This window comes from Erpetoichthys calabaricus, chromosome 1, assembly GCF_900747795.2.
Source record: "Erpetoichthys calabaricus chromosome 1, fErpCal1.3, whole genome shotgun sequence".
NCBI classification, from domain to species: Eukaryota; Metazoa; Chordata; class Cladistia; order Polypteriformes; family Polypteridae; genus Erpetoichthys; species Erpetoichthys calabaricus.
The window spans coordinates 120,167,885-120,194,302 of NC_041394.2; the positions used below are offsets into that span (position 1 = coordinate 120,167,885).

Here is a 26,418-nt window from a genome sequence, read left to right on the forward strand (position 1 = left end):
CTGCATAAATATGACCTAAAACATCATCAGATTTTCACTCAAGTCCTAAAAGTAGATAAAGAGAAACCAGTTAAACAAATGAGACAAAAATATTATACCTGATCATTTATTTATTGAGGAAAATGATCGAATATTACATATTTGTGAGTGGCAAAAGTATGTGAACTTCTAGGATTAGCAGTTAGTTTGAAAGTGAAATTAGAGGCAGGTGTTTTCAATCAATGGGATGACAATCAGGTGTCATCCCTGTGTTATTTAAAGAACAGGGATCTATCAAAGTCTGCTCTTCACAACACATGTTTGTGGAAGTGTATCATGGCATGAACAAAGGAGATTTCTGAGGACCTCAGAAATAGAGTTGTTGATGCTCATCAGGCTGGAAAAGGTTACAAACCCATCTCTAAAGTGTTTGGACTCCACCAATCCACAGTCAGACAGATTGTATACAAATGGAGGAATTTCAAGACCATCGTTACCCTCCCCAGGAGTGGTCGACCAGCAAAGATCACTCCAAGAGCAAGGCGTGTAATAGTCGGCTAGGTCACAAAGGACCCCAGGGTAACTTCTAAGCAACTGAAGGCCTTTCTCACATTGTCTAATCTTCATGTTCATGAGTCCACCATCAGAACACTGAACAACAATGGTGTGCATGGCAGGGTTGCAAGGAGAAAGCCACTGCTCTCCAAAAAAAGCATTGCTGCTCGTCTGCAGTTTGCTAAAGATCACGTGGACAAACCAGAAGGCTATTGGAAGAATGTTTTGTGGACGGATGAGACCAAAATAGAACTTTTTGGTTTAAATGAAAAGTGTTATGTTTGGAGAAAGGAAAACACTGCATTCCAGCATAAGAACCTTATCCCATCTGTGAAACATGGTGGTGGTACTATCATGGTTTGGGCCTGTTTTGCTGCATCTGGGCAAGGTTGGCTTGCCTTCATTGATGGAACAATGAATTCTGAATTATCCATATTACTAACTGAGAATGGTAAACCGGATGGACGCAGGGACATCCGGCCATGGGCCGTGGACGTAAAAGACGTACTGCGCAGGCACCCCACAAACCCACCCCCCTCCAAGCAACGGAAACCGGCCGGATGGAATGCAACGTAAACGCACGAAGCCATTGCACACGAAACGGGACACACACAAAGAAGAGGATTGAGACCCACGACACCCAAAGCCCCCCTCCAGTAACTGAAATAAGAAATGAGGCCACGCGCCCCTAGAACACCAAAAACAAAGGAGTCACACGCAGGCGCCACATAGCACACGAAACGGTTCGCACACAAAAAGGACGATTCAGCCCCACGACACACAAACACCCCCTCCACTAACAGAAATAAAAACTCAGGCAACAAGCCCCCAGCACACAAAAAAAAAGAAGCCGCGAGCGCCACACAAAGCCCATTAGACATGAAACGGGACAGACTACGGACACAGCACACGAAACGTACACAAAAAGGACGATTCAGACCCACGACCACACTAACACACATACAAAAACGGACAAGGCTCAATACAACAATAAACGCCGTAAACTGCAACGAGCTTCTCACACACCACAGGCAAATCGATTACAGCTCCAGAATAGCACGTCCCAAATCCTGCACATACAACGACGCGCCTCTCAAACGGCACAAGCAAAAGATACACGTCAAGGACATCAACGACAGACACCTGCTAAACGACTGCGCCAGTTAGCTGACAACGCGTTCAATAATAAGTCCACTATTCATGAAAATTCATTGGGATTAATTAATGTCATTTGCAATCATTGTCATTCACTTAACTTCCCTGAAGAAACAAATGGCAATACAAGTTATGAATTTACACGTTGTTGTCAAAAGGGTCAAATTACACTGCCTCCTTTACATTCATTTCCTGCATATCTATAGAAACTTCTAACTAACGAAGTACCTGAAAGTAAAAACTTTATGAACTGCATTACATCCTACAATAGTTCATTTGATTTTGCATCTACCGGAGTAAATATCAGGTCACCAAAAGGCAATGGCCCATACTGCTTTCGCGTATGTGGACAAATATTACATCGCATTGGAACAGTGCACCCTGAAACAAATCAAGAACGCAAATATGCACAAATCACGTCGGCACCTACAACGCACTTCTGAAACCGCGGAAGAAAAAATGTCTCGGCTCCAAAAACACATGTCACTCCTTATTCAAAATACCAGTCCCAATCACAGAAACATCGGTATCCACTATGAAAATGAACAGTAACAATGCACGTGACATCCGTCTTGCCACACTATTAATTATAGATGAATGTACAATGGCATCCAGTCACTTATTCAACACCATTGATAAACTTCTACAAATGTTGATGAATAATAATATTCCCTTTGCAGGAAAGGTACTTTTATTAGGAAGACATTTTAGACAGTGCTTAACTATTGCTCCACTTGCAATGCACTCAGCTATTGTTCAGTCCACCTTAAAATACGCGGACAATTGGCATTGCGTTGATGAATAATAATATTCCCTTTGGAGGAAAGGTACTTTTATTAGGAGTAGATTTTAGACAGTGCTTAGCTATTGCTCCACATGTCATGCGCTCAGCTATTGTTCACTCCACCTTAAAATACGCGACGACGTCATACATTAACAACAAGAGACCGGACTACAATACATATACAGGCGCGAGACCTGATTGGTGATAATACGAAGAAACGAACAGTCCGCATATTAACAGTGAGTTCGATCCTCCGTATTACTTATCCATATTCCTAACGATAAAGATCAAACAAGTCATCAATTCACGATCATGGGTACAAAACTAGACGGCTCGAGTAACGGGACCACAAACACGAACCCGCATCAAAAAAAAAATAATTCACGTCGCCGCCTACAACCCGCTTCGAAAACCGCGGAACAAAAAATGTTACGCGGACAATTGGCATTGCTTTCAAAAGATACACTTGGTACAAAACATGCGATGTCCAGATCCCGAATATAACAATTGGTTATTACAACTAGGACATTGTACACTCACCAAAACAGATGGACTTCACCCAGATATTATTACAATTCCTCAACCCTTTATCTGCGACGACTTACTTACGGAAATATTTGGAACAGCGGTCTCATTAGACCAAATACCCCTTTTAACACAACGAACTATATTATGTCCAAAAAATATTACTGTTAATCACATTAATAACCAGGTCATTTCATTACTTCCTGGAGAGTCACACCTCTTTCTAAGCTCTGACAAATTTGACTCTGATGACGACAATGACCATCTTAATTTCCCCTTAGAATATTTGAACACTATTAACCCAGCCGGATTACCACAACACAGTCTTAGCCTTAAAAACGGAACAATAATCATGCTATTAAGAAACCTTAACACTAAACAGGGTTTAATCACAAGGACAAACCATGGACAAGGTTGGCATCTACCTATCTGAGCCCGTTTTTGTACATGGACAACTTTATGTAGCCTTCTCACAAGTTCGACGTTCATCTGACGTTAAAGTTAAGGTCATAAATGCTCCATGCCAAGGAAAACTCATTCAAGGACAAGACACCATCTTTACTACTAATATTGTTTACAAAGAAATTTTCCAATAAACCTTTAGACTGTGCCAAACACTTTATTGTTTGCTTCCTATCTGCGTCATCTACACCTTCACACTATGCTATATCTCATTCATACATCACGCTCTTTGTGATTTCCCAACACCAGGGGTTGGTGAGCGAAGCGAGCAGGGGGCGGAGCCCCCTAGTATCACAGAATTCTAAAGGAAAATGTCAGGATATCTGTCCATGAATTGAATCTCAAGAGAAGGTGAGTCATGCAGCAAGACAATGACCCTAAGCACACATGTCGTTCTACCAAAGAATGGTTAAAGAAGAATAAAGTTAATGTTTTGGAATGGCCAAGTCAAAGTCCTGACCTTAATCCAATCGAAATGTTGTGGAAGGACCTGAAGCGAACAGTTAATGTGAGGAAACCCACCAACATCCCAGAGTTTTTGATAAATCATGTAGATTTTCTAAATTTTTTAATACATTTGTCCTGCATTGCATGTAATACACTTTTAAACCTACTCCTCAACAATCTCCATAACTTAACATTTTCCCAGTTTGTCTCCTTTATACTTTGCCAGATCTGATCACAAATCTACCATGCTATAATTAATATGGAAAGGTTTAGCTTCTGTATATGTACTCTTCCAAACATGGTAAAACTCATTATACTACAATCACTGGAAAAATAAACTCCTGGTGTGTGTGATACTAAAAAAAAATTAATTAATCTTTGTAGAGTGAGAATGATGAAAATGATCACATTTACAAATAGGTGATGAAGAGCTACAAACTCCTTTGTCTGTTTTCACTATAGGTTGCATGATAACACAATTATTTGTTTTCAAGCCAGGCATTCAAAAAGAAAGGATCAGTAAAACAGGAAAAATTGATCACCATCTCACTCTGTTGCTATGTAAAATACAATAGTTTAAAACAACACATTTCAATTGCAACCTGACAATTTCCAAACAATATTTTCCTTAATGTTCTCTGAAGAATCACAAAGATAATCTCAAATCACTTTAAAAATAAAACAATAACAATGAAAGACAAAACTGGCAAAAAAAAAAAAAAATCATCACTTTAAGCCACATGTGGCAAGCTGCCACAAAGGAGTTAAATCTCTCCTTCAATGCACAACTAAAACCAACTTAAACAGTAAGTACATTTACATGCACAAACCAAACCAGGATAAGATGAGTAAGGCAAAAACGTAGTTTCTTAAAAACCTCCATTTACATGTAAAATACAGTTTCCTCTTGGCAAAATGCTCTGATGTCATTAAACAATGCAAAAAAGACTTAAACACCACCTATCAGTTGCCATTAATCCAAAAACAAGCATGGATTTGTGATAAAGCTAAAATATTACTGTTTATTAAAAAGAACCTGCCTCTAATGTTTTAAAGCTTAGTTAATCTAGATAGTAATTTCAGTTGCCAAGAATTACAATTAGGCTGGACATTTTTTTTTCTAAATTGAAACTTCAAGTTGTTAAAGGAGTTTGTAATGTATTGGTAAAATATTTCCACAAGTTATTATTCATTTCAATACATAAAAGAGGTCGTTCCACCCACGCACACAAACTGACAGAGAGAAAACTTAAGGGTCACCTATTAACTCAACCTCCACATGTTTGAGGATATAAGAGGAAAAACCATGCACACACGGTTAGAACATGCAAACTCCAAATTTAAAACGACCAGTCATGGGACTCAAAGGCAAATAGTAATGAAGGTATGAAGGAAATCTACATTATTTATTTATTTGTTTATTAATAATAAACAAACAAGTAAATAAATTGAAAACTTGTAACTGCTATTGTAGAAAATTAGTAACTAATAAACTAGAAAACTTAATTTTTTGTGGGATCTTATAAATATCTGAACAAAGGAAACATGACTGATGAGAACTCTTAAGAAGAAATACAAATGTAATGATTACATTCTAGTAACTAAATCCACACTCATAATCTGTAAAACTGTATGAATCAGTTTTTTTTCCTTATTAGTCTGACTGAGTGTTTCTCAGCACCTCAAAGAATGTCTCTATTAGTATAAATAACAATAGAAAAGTTTAAATCATAAACAAAACACTTCAAATGGAAAGTCTGAGGAAGACCTTTTTCCAAATCTGTAAAATGTGTATTTGTTTCTCAATGCACCTAACAAAGCATAGACAGAGGTATAATAAACAATGCTACTCTAAATACCGTAAATCTAATACAACTGATGTGAGTATTTTGAAACTGCTTCAAACTGGAGTTCCACATAAAAACCCAGAAATCATACTGGAAATCTTTATTTGTCACTGCAAATTCTTTTTGCAACTGATACAAAATAAAGCATGTACATATGTTAAAGAAAAGCAACCATTTTTTGTGGAAAACAAATCCCTTGCAACCTAATGACACAAATATGGAAGCCATTAAATATCTGATCAAATTACAGCAAAACTGAACAGCATCTATTTGTTTCAAGAAGGGGTGAAAATAAGTAACTGCATATTCAAATATTAACTGTTTATTGAACTACAGTGTGTATCTGTAAAACAGGGAAGGAAGACTAAATTAATACTGAGTAATGAAGTAAATATATTATATTCAAAATGTCAAGCATAGATAAATGTAGGAATTAAGATACAATTAAATTCAATTTATATACACTCTTGTGAAAAAGTAAGTACACCCCATTAAATGATTTTTTTTTTTAACATATGTGGATTTGATCTTCATTTGAACATTATCTATTGATAAAGGTGATATAATATAACAAACATCATGCCACATTTACATATTGTAGTTCATTACATAATTTAAATAAATATAAACGCAAATTTCATATTTGGAAAAAAGTATGTACACCCCTACGTTTATCAGTACCTCAAATACCTAAAAATTGAATCAGGTGCACCAGATCAGGTGGAAATGACTAGAACATCAATAGAGAGGATATTGTAGGAACCTCTCTTACTTAAACTTAGACATTTAGTTTGACTTGTTCTTTCTGCCAACACCATGCCTATATCAAAGAAGCACTGTGAGGCCTCCAGAAATAAGGTTATACAGTAGATGCGTAGGAGTTCAAGAAGGGATTTAAAAAGTTCTACAAACTATTGGACATCAACCATTCTGCTGTCTAGAAGATCACCTATAATTGGAGAAGAATTCAAACAACTGCCAACTCGTCCAGGGCAGGCCATCCCCACAAGTTTAGTCTGAAAGCAGAATGCAAAATGCTTCAAGATGTCTCTAAGAACTCCAGAATTTAATCAAAGGTAGCTCTTGCCAATGTTGATGTCAAATAGTGGTCTACCATTAAAAAGAGGCTGCACAAATTAGATCTGCATGAGAGGTGTGCCAAGAGGAAACCCCTCCTGCCCTAAAAGAACATTAAGACAAGACTAAAGTTTGCCCATGATCACCTAAACAAAGACTAGGACTTCTAAAACAATGTGCTCTGAACAGACGAGGTAAAGATAGAATGAATCGTCCGAAGTACCAGAAAACATGTTTAGTAAAAACCACAGTCAGCCTTTGAACAGAAAAACCAGATACCAACTTTAAAGTACAGTCGAGGAAATGTTATGGTTTGGTTCTGCTTTACTGCATGAGGGCCTCGGCAGGTCACCATCATAGAATCCACTGTGTACTCTTCATTGTACTTCATTGTACCTGAAGATGCTTGATGATAATGTGAAAAAGACTGCCGCTCAAGTGACCTTGCAACATGACAATGACTCGAGACATACAAATAAATCCACCAAGGAATGACTAAAAACAAAGTAATGACTGAAAAGACCAAGTCAAAGCCAGGACATAAATTGCACTGAGATGCTATGGGGCGGATTTGAATCGGGCTGTGCATGCAAGACACCCATCAAACACCGCACAGATGAAATAATTCTGCATGGAGGAGTAGGAAAACCATTCTCCTAGTCAATGTCAGAGAGTGGTAGATAGTTATACAAAATGTCTACTTGAGGTTGTTTCTGCCAAAGGGGGCAATATCAGCTATTAGAGCCAAGGGTGTACTTACTTTTTCGAGAGACAGAAATGGTTTATCTGTGCATTTTATGTTGAACAAATTACTGCAAGGTCAAATTTGCATTGCTTTACTCAATTACATCACCTTTATCTAAAGATACTTTTTCAAATGAAAATCAAATCTTGACATGTCCACATATGTTAAAAAAAAAATATTAATGGGGTGACTTACTTTTGCACTAACTGTCTGTATAGTGTTCCTCTTTGAAGACTGGCTCACAGAAGTGCACAGGTTGTCAAAATATATAGACCTACTTTATAAAAATAATGGATTAGCTACATATCAAACATATTAATCTATGCAGTATACAATAAACATATTGGTTAATTGCTTAAAGCCAATTTGCAAGAGGGAGCCAAAAAAAGAATACAATTAATATAAGGTTAATTATTTGAATAAAAGTAATTTGTTACAATTTTACTGTGATTTGGTACTCTCATTTATTTTACAAAATAAAAGCATTGTATTGACAAAATTTTGTATAATTAATTATTCAAAATTTCCATCCCTTGATATTATATTATAAAAGAACACAAATCAATAATGTATTTAATGATGAAAAGATTTTACCCACTGAGCAGAGCAAACAACACAATCACACACGAAAACCAAACAGGAGAATGAGGGGAAAAAATGACACTTACTTCAGCGAAGAACAATGAATCACTTACTTGGTTTATTTCATTAGTTAACTGAGACAGAATCGTCACTCCAATGATACAATGTTCCACACTATCCTGAAATTACATATAATTTATTGTAAGTAGTCAATAACTATTTTAGCTTTTAATTGTATTCCATATAATTATTTTAACGAATAAATGACTTACAAATCACAGTGCTGCAATAATTTACAATTATGAGAAAAAGTATGAGATCCTTCTGAAATTTTGATTCATGCATGAATGGTTTCTAATATGTTATTTTATCTTCATATAATAAAAACATGAATACTGTCTGATAAATCAAATGCATAAACAATACTGTAGATTTTTATTGAAAATATTCACTGGAGGTTTAGGAATGAAAATTCTTACATGGTCACATGGCTTTGGAAAAGAGATGCTGCCAAAAGGAATGGTGCCATCCTGAGAAGCCATGCAGAGGGTGTGTGTGTGTGTGTGTGTGTGTGTGTGTGTGTGTGAGAGAGAGAGAGAGAGAGAGAGAGAGAGATGGATAGAAAAAGATACAGACAGATAATGGTGATCAAGCACTTACAAAAAGGACCTACAAGACCCACTTGCTGCCCAAGTCCATTGGCCTGGGTATGTAACCACCAGTGAGCCTCAGGAGCATCCTGGTTTTGTTGACTGACATGAGGACAGTGAGTGCAGGTGCTGTTGCTTCTGACCATAAGTGAGCTGTGTGAGGCAGTATATTAGTATACACAGAACACATGGCAGAGAAAGGATCAATGGAGTGGCACTGGAAGGAGCCATAAAAGCTTGAAGTAGCAGCAATGTTGGAGGGAGACCATGAGAATACCTTCAGTAAACCTCACACAAGGCAGTAAGGATGGATCCATTTTACAATGTAATAATACTATCAGCACCATTGATGAATAAATGTAATTTGAATAACGCCTTAAAGAAGATAATGCAAAATGAAGATATATCAGCATATTATCTATAATAATAAAAGGCAAAGCCCTCACTGACTGACTGACTCACTGACTCACTCATCACTAATTCTCCAACTTCCCGTGTAGGTGGAAGGCTGAAATTTGGCAGGCTCATTCCTTACAACTTACTTACAAAAGTTAGGCAGGTTTCATTTCGAAATTCAAAGCGTAATGGTCATAACTGGAACATATTTTTTGTCCATACACTGTAATGGAGGAGGCGGAGTCACGTATCGCGTCATCACGCCTCCTACGTAATCACGTGAACTAAAAACAAGGAAGAGATTTACAGCACGAGTCACACGCGGGAACGAAGGTAAATGACGTTAATTTTTGACTGTCTTTTAATACTGTGTAAGCATACATATTAACACATGTGCAATTAAACGTGTGCATTTACGGGGTGATTTCTCAGGCTTAAAAGCTCACCTTTTATCAAACGCGGGAACAAAGGTAACTGACGTTGTTCACTGTCTTTTAATACTGTGTAACCATACATATTAACACATGTGCAATTAAACGTGTGCATTTACGGGCTGATTTCTCAGGCTTAAAAGCTCGCCTTTTACTAAAAAGGTAAATGCAAAACTATTTTCAATCAGTTTATTGAAACGCTCCCGTTAAGGATTGCAATAACATATTCGCGAGATAAAAGAACGAAGTAGGGGGAAATGGAGGAAGAGCCGCGAACAGCTAACAGCAAAAAATTAATTAAACAATTGAGAACGGAGCGAGTTAAGCATACAAGCATGTTCATAAGGGAAAGAAACCACGGTGTAAAACGTAACTTTAAATTAAGTTTATAGAAACACTCCCGCTGCGGATTGCAATAACATATTCGCGAGATAAAACTTTAATGAGAACACACGAGGTATAAACGAACCACACGCCGTGGCACAACGTTAGGGGCAACAGTTTCAACCATTCTATGATCTGCTTCTCGCAACTGAAAGACAGCACATGGCGGATGTTAGCCGACTTGCTGACCGCAACGTTAGGGGCTTCAAGTATGGCGCTGACGCCACATCTCAGTGCCAACACTTTGCAGACTGTACTTAAAAGACACGCCCTCCTCACTGGACAGTTAAAAACATCAATCAAACTAACGATGACATCAAGTATTACCCAATCAAAAGTAGGAAAGGAGGCATCTTCATAAAATGCGTGTGGGATGATTTGCATGAGACGCTGCTTTAAAAAAAAAATGATAAAAAAAATACGGGATAAATCCCGTCCAGTATTGATTCAAAACGGGACACGCAATTTCATTCTCAAACGCGGCACGATTCCGTATTTTAAAGGACGGGTGGCAACCCTACAGTGCCAGGTAACCACCCATACAATCACATTGTGATTCAGACTAGGAATGCAATGAATGTAATTACCCCGATCTACATACAAGGCGAAAGTCTTGCAACATTCAAAGATGATGGTTTGGGATAAGTACACCATACAACATAAAAGAGCTTATGAAGTCTTGAACCGAAAAAAGCAACATCTCAGAGATCGTAAAAAAAAAAATAGGAGGTAATGTCGTTTTACTCGCTGTAGATTTTAGTCAAACATTACCAGTTATTTCACGAGGGAGACCAGCAGATCAACTCAACGCGTGTTTAAAATCCATGCTTCTCCCACGCTCGGTTATATGTCGCGTGTTCTCGGGTAGGTGCACCAAAAAATGTATACATTTAAGCATGTAATGGGCAAACAAAAAATGAGGTATACCCGAAGGCACAGCAGTAGTACTTAATGTAACTTTACTTCTTAAATGTTAATGTTTTACTGTTTAATAATTTATACGCTTCTTATATGTTGTTCAAATTCTTTTATCAAAATACCACTGACAGCGCAATGCACGATAACATCGAGTGAATACACCATACGCATCCGCCCACGGCTGCCCTGCTCTGCGCAGATAGGAGTTGATTCTACAATAAAATAAAATAAAGATAAAAAGACTAAAACAATCATCACCCATAAAGCGGATAGTAGACGTGACGTACTATATGTGTACCACATTTCAAGTGTATAGGTGCAACGGTTTGCGAGCTACAGGTCATTTAAAATCCTGGACAGACACACAAATTGCCACGGTAGCAAATTACAGAAGAAGATTTTACTGTTTAATAATTTATATATATATGAAATGTGCTTCTTATATATTACTTCATATTCTCATATGATAATGATGTTAATGTTTATATTGATTTCTGTGTTATTAAAACTGCATGTATGTGTGTATATGTGTATATATATCTATATATATATATATATATATATATATATATATATATATATATATATATATACTAGCAAAATACCCGCGCTTCGCAGCGGAGAAGTAGTGTGTTAAAGAGGTTATGAAAAAAAAAGGAAACATTTTAAAAATAACGTAACATGATTGTCAATGAAAGCCCGTTTCACTCAGTAAGTCTTATGTGTGTGTTTATGTATGTGTGTATATATATGTAGATGTGTATATGTAGATATGTATATATATGTATATGTATATAAATGTTTATGTGTGTGTGTATATTATATATATAATATATATATATATATATATATATATATATAATATATATATATATATATATATATATATATATATATATATAAAAGACAGCAACAGTTATAACAATGACAACACAATTACATTGACAATCATGTTACGTTATTTTTAAAATGTTTCCTTTTTTTTTCATAACCTCTTTAACACACTACTTCTCCGCTGCGAAGCGCGGGTATTTTGCTAGTTTATCATAAAATACAACCACTAAATAACAGTATAATAAAATATCTTAACATAGGTATCAAATACTCAGCACCAAAAGCTGAAATGTAAATAAATATTACATTCATGTGTTAAATCATATCGCACTAAATAAATAGATTAGATAAATTGTATTAATCCCAATGGAAATTTAGAATCAATGTGATTCAACCAATGGATCGCTAGAAAAATGCTATTAGAAGTCAATGGAAAGAAAATTTAACATTTTCCAAAAATAAATATTTTTCTAGATATAAAATGCATTGAGCATATCAGGTAAAATAAAAAAAATTATTAAGACTAAGTTGAGTTTGCTATAAACATTTTACCAATATAGTTACTAATGTTGATTCTAGAGTGATATATTGCAGAGGCATCAGCTAATTCCAAACAATTACCCATGGCAGGGGATATGGACATTCCTTTGGTGTGCTGTTCCACAGTACAGGGGGACATTTATCTGCAACACTGCTGGTGTTGAGTTTTTCAATAATTTCCCTTGCAATAGTGTTTAAATTAATTAAAACTGTATAACCCTTTATGCAAAACCAACACCAAAAAAAATCATAACATGTACTACTGCCAAAGAACAGTAAATGAAACTGTGAAAACAATAATACGGCAATAAAAAATGTCTGGTGTACAAAGGTAGCAACTTTCAAGTAGTTAAGGTGTTATTTTTGAAAAACTAGCACTTCTTCCAGAATTTATTGTTGTGATGTGATTACTACTGATAACTGACTGATTTTTGTGAGCTGTACTCATTGCCAGCAGCAGCCTAACTGACTTAAAGCAAGTGCATTTTTCCACAACTGAAGTTCAATTTAGTACCCGCTCTTTTATCGTGTCATCAGATCACCCAAGTACTGTATTGCGTGAAAATGTTCCTGTAGATCATTATCAAGGGTCAGAGCTTATAAGAGATAATTTAACCTTTTCAACTGAAAGATTTCATGAAACAGGCCAATGATTAAAAGTCCTGTCATGTTTAACAGAAGTGAACTGTATTCTAGAAAAGCAGTAGAGCAAAGCAGGATTCAGAGTATTTTGCTTAGTTAAAAAAATGGCAGCTTTTGATTCCATGTTATCTGTTATTACCCGTTTTTAAAGAGAGGTCTCTGTTTGGTTTAGGTTAGTGTTGGCACTTGACACAAAAATGGAGAGTTTAATTCAGTTAAACTTTTTATAGAAGTGTAAGAAGTTAATAGTATCTGATTGTAAAAGACAAACAAGCATGCTGACCTAATAATACATCTGAGTAAAGGAACATATATGCAAATTACTACAAATTTAATTTATGTAAAATTGCACCATCTGGGCAGAAGCAGACAAAACACTAATCAAACTGTTTAAAATTTATGGTCAAGGACAATTCAACAACTAGTTCGTAAGACTACTTACAAGTAACCACAATTTGGGTACTTGGACATCGATGTTATGAATACTATAACATGATGGAACATGTTTAGTAATGTATTGTACAGAATATACAAATGACAACAAAAAGGAAGATATGCCCTTTAATAACATGCAAGTCCACTCAAGTCTGCATGGCACATTCATTCATCTAAGTCCATTCAATTACTTGTTTTACATTCCCAGTTAGCTTGCATCTATTTTAATAATCTTTTTATCCGCGTACTTTTACTTTTAATGGACACATACAATATTATAGACTTAACAGTTAACCACGCAACACTGCATATGTTTATCTCTCTATTATATAAAAAAAGCCTGAGACAAGACTTTTTAGCCTGGGACAAGACAAGACTTTTTCAGAGAGATAATTTCATGTTCCACAAGACAGAACTTTGTGCCATGAGATTAAACCGCGCCCAGGGCCGGAAAAAAGAGACAAAGAGTAAATGACAAAGTAGAATGTCGTAAATAGGTTTAAAAACGTTGGCGTGATACACATGCAGAGCAGGTTAAAGACAATACAAGTTCTAAAATTCAAAAGTCTCAAATAAATTATAGCATTGATCGCATTAGCGCAAACAAACAGAAATTATTACTCAGTGAAATAACGGAACAGCGAAAAGAGATTGAATATATGGACATAAGTGATATGACTGAAGTATGTAGATATTGTTCGGATTTAAACTTTAAGTCGGAGACTTGTAGATCGTCTAATTCATGTTGCCATCAGGGAAAAGTAGTGTTCCTTCCCAATGAAGAGGTGTATCCGTAAGAATTAAAAGATTTGTTGTTTGGTGATAGTGAAATCCACATACGTGAGCAGCAGAGACGCGAAGTGGCTGGCTCGTTACGCAGGCAGGGGGGTTGGTGAGCAAAGCAAGCAGGGCGAAAAGCCCCCTAGTTTATTGCAATAAAAAAAACTTAAAATACAAAAATTACAGTGACATTTTTAGCCATTACATAGTATAATATTATCACCATGAATTCTTCAAAAAAGGAACAAATAAAAAAATCTAACTAAAAATTATTCTTGTCACATTGTTACAGACAAATCTTTAGGCTCAATTATTCTTATGAATAATTGTTGAAATTAAAATAATGGATAATGTTTTAAATTAAAATAATGAATAATGTGTTGAAATAAAAAAGTATATACATTTTCTATTGTTTGAATCCATTGGAAGTACAGAATTACTAGAACTGATATTTCAAACTACCTTTTGTAATAGCTTTAGTTTAAGAATTTTGTTCCTCAGCAGCTCAGCATTTCTAAAGGGTTTGGAGTATGTGCTCTCTTCCCTGCAGATGGATATTGTATTTGTTGTTATATATACATTTTACTGTAACACAGGATCCTTTGTTGTGTTTTTTATTCAACAGAATGTAGGATTTTTGATAAGCAAACCTTAAAACATGTCACTATCTCAAGGAAGAATGGTTAATATCATCAAAATATCCTTTAAGATGTACAACACCATAAAGTGCTTAATCGTTTTGCTCAAGTTATTTCCATCCATCAATTCATTCATTCTTCTTAAACCACTTATTCATGGAAGGATTGTGCGGCAGCTGGAGCCTATCCCAGCAATCACTGGGTGCAAGGCAAGAACAATCGATGAACAGGGCACCAACTCATTGCAGGGTTAGGCCCACGCACACACACAGGCCAATTCACCTAACTTGCATGTCTTTGAACTGTGTGAGGAAACCAGAGAAACTGAAAGGAATTCCACATAGAGACAGGGAGAACATACAAACTCTGCTTACTTCTCTAATGTAATTTGCGATTATATTTATTCAAGAGAAAAGCTGCCACATTTGAAGTTTTTTTCTAAAGTTTTGCAACACCATTCAATTTAATAAATACAATGAAACACTGCAAATAATTCAGTAATGCTAATATGGCAATAAACTACTGTACAAATCAGTATGTTTCAAACAAATAACAGTGATAGGTACTTGTATATCATTTATATGTGAAAACACCACAACTGATGACTGACAATGCTTTATCATTTCCAATAAAATGATTACATCTTGCCTAAAGAAGGGGCCCGAGTTGCCTCGAAAGCTTGCATATTGTAATCTTTTTAGTTAACCAATAAAAGGTGTCATTTTGCTTGACTTTTCACTACAATAAAATGATACAAATACAGTGCATTTCCTGACTGTTACAAGAAGATACTAGTAATTTATTAATAGTAATTTGCTTACACTCAATTATTATTATCTATCTATTAGCCCTAATGTTAACAGAATTATTCATTTCATCAGTAAAAATCAAATTACCAGGGGCCTCATGTATAAATTGTTTGTATGCACAAAAATGTTGTGTACACCCTTTTCTACACTCACATCGTGATGTATAAAAACTAAACTTGGCACAAAACCACGCACATTCTCACACCAGCTCAAACCATAGTGTACGCAAGTTTCGGCTCGGTTTTCCAAACTGGCGGCACCCAGTGTGAAAGCAATGCTACTGTTCCTGTGTGGCTTCCGTTTATTTTTTAGATTCATATCCTTTTATCAAATACACTGACATTAACCGCATATCATTTTTTAGTTTAAGGCATCTGATTGTAATCAACCTGTAACCATATATGGGTGCACGGAATGGCTAAACTATTCCAAATACCATAGCTGCTTTAGCGCTGTTACTCTCAGTGCACCACTGAGATATTTAACCCACTGTATCTGAGTGTAGAATCACAGCTCTAAAGCAGCTGATCAGAAAGCTCTACCACAGATTGAACAGAACAGCAAGAGAATTATCGGAGTACAGCTTATAGCACACGCTGCCTCAGCCATGCGAACAGTCTATTTGAACTTCTTCCATTCGCAAACACTTCAGAACCTTTCCTGCACAAACCTCGAGGTTCAGAAACAATTTCATTCCAAGAGCTCTAAACGCACTCAATCAGTCCATCAAGTGCTCCTGGTAGAATACAATTATCTCACTGGAAACCATGCATTACAGCTGTAATATTGCATAACCTGAGCCATTTATGCTTTCATATTGTATATTTTTTATTATTTATCATATTATTATTATTGTTGTTTTTGTTGTTATTTTACCATTTTATAGGAAAATAAGTTTATGGAGGATTTGCATATTTAATCTCCATTGTACCATACAATAACAATAAAGGAATTCAATTCAATGAAATAGAAGAGAACACATATTTACAGATGATGACAACTGGCTTCTAAGTCGATTTAGATTTCCAGGCACTGTCTTCTTGGAGCTCTTGATATCATTTTTCAGACAAAATGCAGTAAAGTATATACATTACATTATACAGATATTTTTTTAACTTCATTTAAATAATGTATATTGTTATTAAATGTCTGGACACTGTGGACAGCAGTAGCAATGAACTGGCGCCCCGTTCATGGATTGTTCCTGTCTCGCACTGTATACTTGCCGGGACTGGCGCGACCCTGGATGGACAGATGGATGGAATAATTAAACATGTACTACGACTAAATTTCAATGTTCCTTAAAAGTTTTGAAGAATCGATTTCTAAGCTTACAGATGGCTTGACATTTACTAAAGAGCTGATTGTGTGGTGATTGGTTACTTGGAGAAAGAAAAGCAAGGACAGGAATTTGGGGTTAGTTAGTGCGCACGGCATAACAAGCAATTTACAAGAGGCAGGAACAATCTCTGGATGGGGCACCAGCTTGTCACTACCATTGCGCCACTGTGGCCCCACATTTAATACATGCTTTAATTCAATTTATCATGAAAATGATATCAAATATACATCTTAGCATTTAAATTGTTCAGAGAGCTGAATGTAATGTATGTGTGTCCTGTCGGCGTAAGAGAAAGACATACAATATGAAGCACTTAATATGCTACTTTAGTTACGATGGAATTTGAGAAACTTGTAAATTAAAAGATTTTCAGATTAAGTTTATGAAGTTCTACTATGACAAAATAAACTACATGATTAAAGTGGAAATTTTGAGATTAAAGTTGACATTTCGAGCTTCTATTTCCACTGTGTCCCTATTTTTTTTTCTTTTCTCTGTACCCTAATAAGCTTCCATATGACACTCAGACGGTGGGCTAGGACTCGCCTTTCACGGCAACTTTGATATCTGACAACATCATTTTTGTTTTGGGCACTGTGCGACTTTCTGAACTTGAACTTTTGATCAACTTCCTTTTGTTGTTTGTACAACTGCCTAAACCAACAAATAGTACATTTTTCCTTGCCTCCTTGGTATTCGCCAATATTCTTCTCTTTTCCCTGTGCTTTTACCATTGTCTTTTCACAGAATGCTGAACTTAAGGGAACATTTATATTGATTTTCATATTCAAAGAGGCGTAATTCTGGGAAGAGTCTCGGAGGGGCGGCAGGCACGTGCACAAGCGTTACATTTCACACTGAGTGGGATTTATGTAGCAGAAGTGCCTGGAAGGTGACTTACACACCGTTTTCTGCATCTGAATTTTTTTGTGCACACGCACATTTCGACTTTTGACCGTACGCCATGTTTTAGTGTGATTTCTACACACAGCATTATGCATGAGGCCACTGGATATCTGAAGAAACATAGGAAGAAAAAACATTGAAGAACAAATTTCAGAGAAAAGGTACAATCAGAAGGAATATGTAATGGAGGTGATCCTTTTAATAATTACCAAATATACAATGTTCCTAAAGCATTTTTAGAATCAGTGTATTAAAAACAGAAAATCATCTCCTGCCCAAATATTATTACTTAATTTTACCATAAAACAATAAACATTCCTTTCTGTTACATATTGAACACTAAAAGACTGCATTTTTAAAATGATTTGTCTACAAATTAGATGAATTCTGACATTTCTCTTAAAAATGTGTAATGGTTTACTGTAGATCAAATAAAACTGACATTTTGTGTGAGAAATAAAGCAGAGGATAACTCCACCTTTTTTGGGTTATTTAGGATAGATTTGGATGACTGGCACCTGTATGAGTAAAGTGTGCTGTATGATGGACTGATGTTCAGTCCGAGGTTTGCTCCTGTTTTGCGTCCAATCTGTTGTTGCATGAAATTCTACATTGGATTACGCAGGTTTCAAAAGTGATTACATGAATAATCATAAATGTAGTTTCTACAGAATACATTTCTGAAGAATTATGATATTATTAATTACACTGCAAGCGCAAGCAACATCATCAAAAATCTGCTACCATGATACTCTCAACATTGCCTAGACTATCCTCCTATACTAAATGGTAGTATAAAGGTACTGGTATTAAAAGAAATGTATAGAATTTTGAATTATGAAACTCCATAATGAAAAGTGCTACTGCTACTTTAGAGTGTACCAAATACCAAAATACCAAATTATAGGGTGTGACAAACAAAAGAGGTGCTCATATTAATATTTACACTAGAACATGCATAGTCTCAAGAATTAAATTTGGAACTAAGAAGAAAATGTATTACTTGGGTAGGCATACTTAAAATATTACTGTCTACATTTAATTAAATTACTGTTGCATGATTTGCATAATATTAACTTTCATGCATTCTAAAATTCTAAAAGCTAATAATCTTTATACCACTTATCCCACTACTTTTGCAGTATATCTGTTAAAAAATGAATAAAACACATATACTGTGCATGTGTTTGTGTATATATGCATATATACATACACATACACACACATACATATTTTATATATATATATATATATATATATATATATATATATATATATATATATATATATATATAAAAGTAAATTGTAACGTACTGTTTGTAGAATTTACAATTATCAGAAAAATAAGTTAAATGTTAACATTTGACAAACAATGTCAATAATATGTATTGCCGAAGGGAAAATTCAGCAGTTACTAAACACAACTAGATTTTGGGTTATGTTAAAAATATCCTGATCACCTAAAACAAAATACTGTTACAGGCATCTCTCTGTGTAAAAAAGGAAAGAGCATGTACAGTATAACATCTTTTAACCTTTAGAAACTTGATTATTAGTTTACTGTATCAGTTATACCACTAAAAAAACCAAAACATTCCCTTTACTAAGTTATTTTATTCAAACTTAAGATAAACTCCTATACCTGCAAGAATCTTGTCACATCTGCTATTACATTCCTAAAGACGTAATCTTCTTTCTGACAGTCAAACCATCCAAGTTTGGTAATTCTGGCGTATAACTGGATGAGAGCTTGCGTTACAAATGAAGCCAACTTCGGTCTGGTTGCAAGATAGTTAAGAACATAGTTACCTGTGAGTGGAATGGAAAATAATGTTACAAAATAAAGTAGTTGACACATAAAAAGGAAAAATATAAAATGAAGTGATGGGCCTCTATGGCCTCCATCTATGATCATCTCTGAAGTCCCCCTGATTCTCTCATTTCTCTTCTGTCTACGATCAAATGTCTCACAATGATTTTATTCTGGTAACTAATTACAAACTAAAAATAATGTGTACAATAACTGGTAAGGAGCGCTACAATTTTGGGTGCATTTACTCTAATCACCAGGACATTTTCTTACAACCTGTTATAAGATATCATTGTTGTTCCTTTTCTGGGTTAATTTGGGTTACTTTTAGATATGAAATGAAAATGATGATAAATTTTTAAAAAATCTTTAAAATCCTCCTTTTTAACGTTTAAAAAGTAACAATGCACAATTTAGATAAACTATTACCTTGTGACCATATATATTCTATATACTCTACATTGCTTTTATAACTTACAGTATCTAAAAAGTATTTCACTCTAATGTGCATACCCATTCATGGTCTTTTTTATGTTTCTCTGGAGAAACTGCACAAAACAAAATATGACTGACCTTTACTCTTCCAACAGCAAAATGTTGTTCCCTTTATGAAATTAAACACTTAAGTTTCGATAATGCTATGAAAATAAATTTTACAAATTTCAAGCATTAACCAAAACTGAACAAACCTTTGACCTACTAGTTGCCACAAGAGGGAAAAAAAAGAACTAATAAACTATAAACTTATCTACAAAAAAAGGTGCAATTCTAATTAAAGGAAATTATTACAGAGTTGAGTAAACGGAAACGGAAAAAAAATCCAATAAATAATTTACTTAAGCATTTAATTTTCTGTATATAAATTATATAGTTACAAAAGCATAAAACTAATTACCTATTTATATTTAAGAAAAACCAAGCGACTTCTCTGCTTTAACAAGTAGAGGGAGACATTGCTTATCAACATAACTACAGATTAACAAATTAACATTACCATGATAAATAATTTACAAAATAAAAACAGAAAAACACCCTGTAACATATGCTCATGAGTCTTAATAAAAATCAAAAAAATCAAACTGCCAAAGTGAAAAAAATAATTAAAAGTAATAAAAAAAACTTTAATTTGATTTCTTATAAATCAAATTTAATTATTTATTCTTTAAAATTGTAAATGATTATATTCCATAGCACCATATAGAAAATATGCAGTCAAGGAAAACATTTAGAATAAACCAAAAAAAAGAATTTGTATAAAATGAGCTATACTACAAATTGGTTGATGAAAGTCTTCTCCCAGTAGAATATAATTTTTGCATTTTGTCCCATAGAGCATTCTAACTACATATTTAAACCACCACAACAGACTTGTTTAAATCTGGAAAAGTGCAGGTTCTACTCAGAGACCCTCCCATACTGCCAAGCTCTCAAAGACCGTGAGTCTATCAATCCTCTACAGCTAGCCAGATGTTGTGACTTGTGATGAATAAAACTGTTCACATAAAATTGAATTCACAGTGAAACTCAGCGTTTCACTTTGCAAAGAAAAATGTGTTTTTCACTTCCAGATAAATTCCTGCTATTAACAATTGAAGAAAAGCATTCAGTTCAGTCTGGAAGCTCTTCATGTATTAATTCAGCATGTGTCTGCTTGTCATTTAGTATTCAAATACAGATCTCATGGGGAGATCGGTGAACTCATTTCCTGTTACGTGAAGACATTTATATTTTGTTGAGCCAACAGCCACATGTTGTGGTTGTTCTGGTAGTATGCACTAAAATGCCTAATTTGCAAATTATGCTCGTAATCTTAGTGATTGAAAAGAAATTTCCAGCCCCAGGGTTCATAAATTGTGCATATCTTCAGGCTCATCTGTAGGAATCAAGAAAACAGCAAAAGTCAGTTGCAAGGTAACATAGTTGGGGAAGGTGGCTTTTTGTGTACTTAGTTTTCTGGTGGAGAAAACAGTGATTTGTAAAACGGGGTGTTTTGTCTCATTTTTACAAAAATGCACTGTACTCCTCTGCAATGATGTGAATTAGAGGCATAGATAAAACTGATTTTACTGGCGTGCTGTGGTTATATGCATTACGAAGCTGCAGAAAAAGTGAACAAGGCTTTAGGGAGCAAAATCCCTTCTTTTCAGCCCAATAAAACTTTAAAACTACCAAAAAAAACTCTCTTTAGTGAATTTCCTGATTCATAGATGCAAAATTGCCTGCAAAATTAATTTTAGTACCAATTTCACAAAATAGTGTATAAAATTAAATTACCTGTTTCGCTCATCAGCAAATGACCTTAACAGAGTGTGGATAGGATTGTAGACTGATTGGTAAATCAACAGCTTTGTCTGTAGGCTTTAGCTTCTGTTTCACCAGCACTGTATAGTAAAACATTCATAAAACTACTACTGCTACACCAATTAATTGATTCTCATGAGCACATCCACATTTATTCAGTCTGCATCGCCTAGCTGAAATCTATAAATCAGCGCCCTCTTCTGGTACTAAGCTACACCTCCGTTTCTTCTGTTTTTTAGACTACTGTAACTAGATAAAATGATAAATGATGACAAAAAATAGCTGCAATTAATAGTGTTGAATTTATATTCAAAGTAAAAATGTAAAAGTGAAAAACAAAACAAAAGAAAATTAGTCATTTATATATATATATACACACAGTGCATTCATAAAGTATTCAGGCCCCTTTGGCTTTTTTTATTATTAAATTGCAGCTTTAAGCTAAATCATTACAAAAACTGAAATACAACACTGTCACAAATATTCAGACCCTTTATTCATTACTAAGATGTAGGGATGTAGGGATGTCACAAGAAGTGATACCTCGGTAGCAAGTCAATACCAAAATTTAGAAAATGTAATGGTACTTGCTTCTGTACAGTATTTGTATTACCGAGTGAAAATCAATAATGCACTTGTGCGGGACTGCAAGCAAATGAATTACTCTGGGATGCATATGAAATAAAAATGCTGCACCACATCAACACATATCAAAATAAAAAACAGCAAAGTGAAAGGATTTGTGCTTGAGTCAGGATAATTTTAGTGCTCAACTGCACAAATCTTGCTTATTATTGCCAAAAAAAAACCTCACAAAGGCTTTCACTATTTCCACTTTTTTCCCATTATAGAGTTAGTTCAGAAATAGGTTCATGTATGATTTGAGACTTTAGGTGACCTTATCAAATGTCACAAAGTTGTATGAAAAAACAAAATGATGGCAAGATAAAAAAGGGACAGAGGCATCAAATTCATTTTCTGCTTGCATCAAGGTAACTGGTACAAGCATCCATTCATTTTCTAACAGTTTATACAGTTCAAGATTGTGGGGGACACCACATATGTACCCACTGCTAGGCACATAGGACTTTGAGAAAAACTGCATATTGGCAGTAGTAACAACAGTTGTAGTAAGTAATATTCGAGGTAAGATTCGAACGAAGTGGCTGTTTGGCTGACAGTGAAATGAACAGCTCCATTTGTTAATAGTTATACCAAAATAAAATTAATTTAGTACTTAGTAGCAGAAAACACACTGATTATGCCAGTTAGCAGGTAGAGCAAAAGGCATACTTCATTTCTGAATACAATATGCAAATGCTAACTTGTGTCACTGATTTGTTTACTACAGCCAAATGAATGTTCATTACTATAACCCCTAAATGTAACAAACATAGTGAAAGCACATATGTTATAAATTTGAAAGGTATGTGGTGAATGTAATGCATTCTACCAGTTATACGGCAGATCTAGTTAATAATCTAGTCCTGGACTAGTACACAGGCTAAACAATAAAAAAGTCTTATCAGTCATATAAGAAACTTTGAAAACACCATAATAAAGAAAAATTGATTAAGAATAAAACAATGTTTGAATATTTATTTTAAGTGTTAACTTAGTTGTTCAGCTAATTGAGATAAAATAATCAGAGAAAAAATTTGGAATGTGCACATGGTAAGATAAATTAGGCAGTCCCTGATGATTTCATCCTTTATAAATACTATACTGAAACAACACCCCCCCACCTCCCCGCACACACACCAAAATGATACATTTCCCCCATTTGTTGTTACACTAAAGGATTCCTCATGTCCATTACACATTAAAATTCAAGCCACTACATTGCTTTTTGATATATATGAATGTCAATACAAGATTACTTACATAGTTGGGTAACTACTTGAAAGATATGCCAATTTTATAAAGCTGTTGTTACTACAAAGTGGGGCTGGGAATCAATTAAAAAAATTAACTAATTAATTGCATAATGTGATGAAATTAATTGTGATTAATCCAAGCTAAAATTAAAATATGCAATCATAAAATAAACACATAAATATACACTGAATCACAAAATGGATGTAGGATCAACACAAATATATTTTAAAAAAATTAATGGCAGAGTTTAAACAATGCCCTGAAACCTGAATTTGAATGCTTTTCCAAAAGGCAAGTTGAAAAGAAGACAATAAAAAAATGAGGCTAATTTATTAATTCTCAAATTGGAATGGCATATGAGACATGGGTTGGAAGATGACTGACTGACTGAAATTCAAATTATAATTAAACAATCAAAACAACTGTAGACTTTAAATGTACTGCAAAAGGCTTACTTACCGGTAATTGAAATAAGCATCTCTTAAATGGGCATACGTTAAAACTTGTGTTAAAACTCTGAAAATGCCATCCTCAATTGTTCCTCACCATCAATGACTTTATAATTATACTCAACAAGTGTTTTGAATTGGTGCACAAAAAGAGCTACCCTGGTATGCCATATAGGACTGCCTGTATGAGCAGGCAAAGTGCTTAGTAAGTGCTGTTTCTGCAAACGCAACTTTTTTTTTCCTTGCGCAAGTATATAGATTTAATGCTTTTGTGGTTGGTATAATCGTAGCGTACCTTGGAATTCTGTGGGTAAAAAAAGTGTGCCACCACAGAAAAACAGTTGGAAAACACTGTCCTACCTTCACCTTTGCTCCTGGCATGCAAAAAAGTTCTCTGTAGCTTAAAAACTGACACTGTGCACTACTTGGATATGTTGCATTCTTGCATAAATTAGCAAAGATACTGCAAACTGGAATAATGGGTAGGGATAATCATTACACTACTATTTCATAGAATTTTCTTATTATGTTAGGGCAGAAAGAACTGCAAGCTACCTGGCAGACTGGCAAGTTATATAGAGAGGTACTAGAGGCTTATTTTGGTTTTAGTGCCACTCAAAGAAATCATATTTTGCTTGTATGTGGTATGACATTGATTCGATCTTCTTACAGAAAATTACATTAAAAAAAAAAAGAAAAAAGCATACAAATTTTTTACCTTTGTTACTTCTCTTTAGTATTGCTCCAGGACCACCAAAAACCCCAGTTAATCCCACTCCCGTACACTTATGTTGGTATGTATAAATCAAGGAAATGAATAGCAGTACCACATACTGACATGTGGCAAGATGTTGTGAAATGTGCAATTTGAAACTTGAACAAATTTTTATTTCTCAAAAATGTTAAAGGTAGTATATAAATACGGTACTGGATGTGTACGTAATACTTTAGGTTCACACTTAACTTTTTTGTATTATTTTTTCTTAATGTGAAAAAACAAATCACATAAAAATGCCACCCTCACCAAAGCACTGCCTGAAGCGATCACCTTGTTGCCAGCGCTGGATGTGACAGTATTTTCAGAAAAATTAACGTGTTAACTTTCCCAGGCCTACTATTAACATTTATATATTTTATTTTAAACTACAGGCAAAACATTGCTCACTTGAATAATGGAGGTACCTTTAATAAAAAGCCATTGAATGAGATTTCTGATTTTGCTGTGACATCAAATAGGTTGAGTATTGTGAAGTTTCACTAGTATTAGTAAACAAATACAAAAATTCAGGTATTGTGACATGCCTACTTAATTGAAACATATTTACCAGCAAGTACAGCCTACAGTCTTCTTGGATATGACATGATAAGCTTCACACACTTGAATGTTCCTCCCATCTTCTCTCTGGTTCTCTGGAACCCAGCTAAAATGACCATCGGGTTCTTGGTCACCTCTCTTACTAAGTCCCTTCTGCCCCAATTGTTCAGTTTGGTGGGATGGCAAGATCTAGAAACAGTAGCGGTAGTGCTGGGTGGTATACCGGTTCATACCGAAAACAGTTTTTTATTTTTTTTATGATATGGGTTTTTCTTATACTGCAACACCGGTTTAAACTGCCTAAACGACGTTCGGAACGTGGCGCAGCGGGAAACTGTTCAAGTGGGGACCTTTTTCACTGCTACACCGCTAAACACAGATTTGTTGCACTAGGGCAGGGGTGGGCAGATTCAGTCCTGGAGGGCCGCAGTGGCTACAGGTTTTTGCTCCAACCCAATTACTTAATAGGAAACCCTTATTGCTCAAGTAACACTTCAGCTTCACTTTAGTTGTCTCGCTCGTTAAGATTTTGAACCCTTATTGCTTATTTCAGTCTTAAACAGCTGTATTCTTGGTTTTTAATTGTTCCTAATTAGCAATAACAAGCAAATGACAAGAGAGACCAGCATTTCTCCATTTAGCTTGTTACCATTTACACCTGTGTGTATTTATCATGCACTATTTGGTTTAATTAAATACTTGGAAGGAAAGTGAAGAGAAAAAAGTGAAGCACTGAGAATTACTCATCTGTTTTAGACTTCAAATCATTTGGATGATATCCTTAGAAAGGAAAATAAATCTA

At 35.0% G+C, this 26,418-nt stretch overlaps 1 protein-coding gene across 1 annotated transcript in view; it reads right to left on the reverse strand.

Moving 5' to 3' along the window:
- Positions 1-26,418, reverse strand: part of xpo7 (exportin 7) — a 249,926-nt gene that overhangs the window by 117,185 nt on the left and 106,323 nt on the right. Inside the window, 2 exon segments of the mRNA XM_051933382.1 lie at positions 8,272-8,337; positions 19,506-19,672. Of these exon segments, the coding sequence (XP_051789342.1) occupies positions 8,272-8,337; positions 19,506-19,672 (233 nt within the window).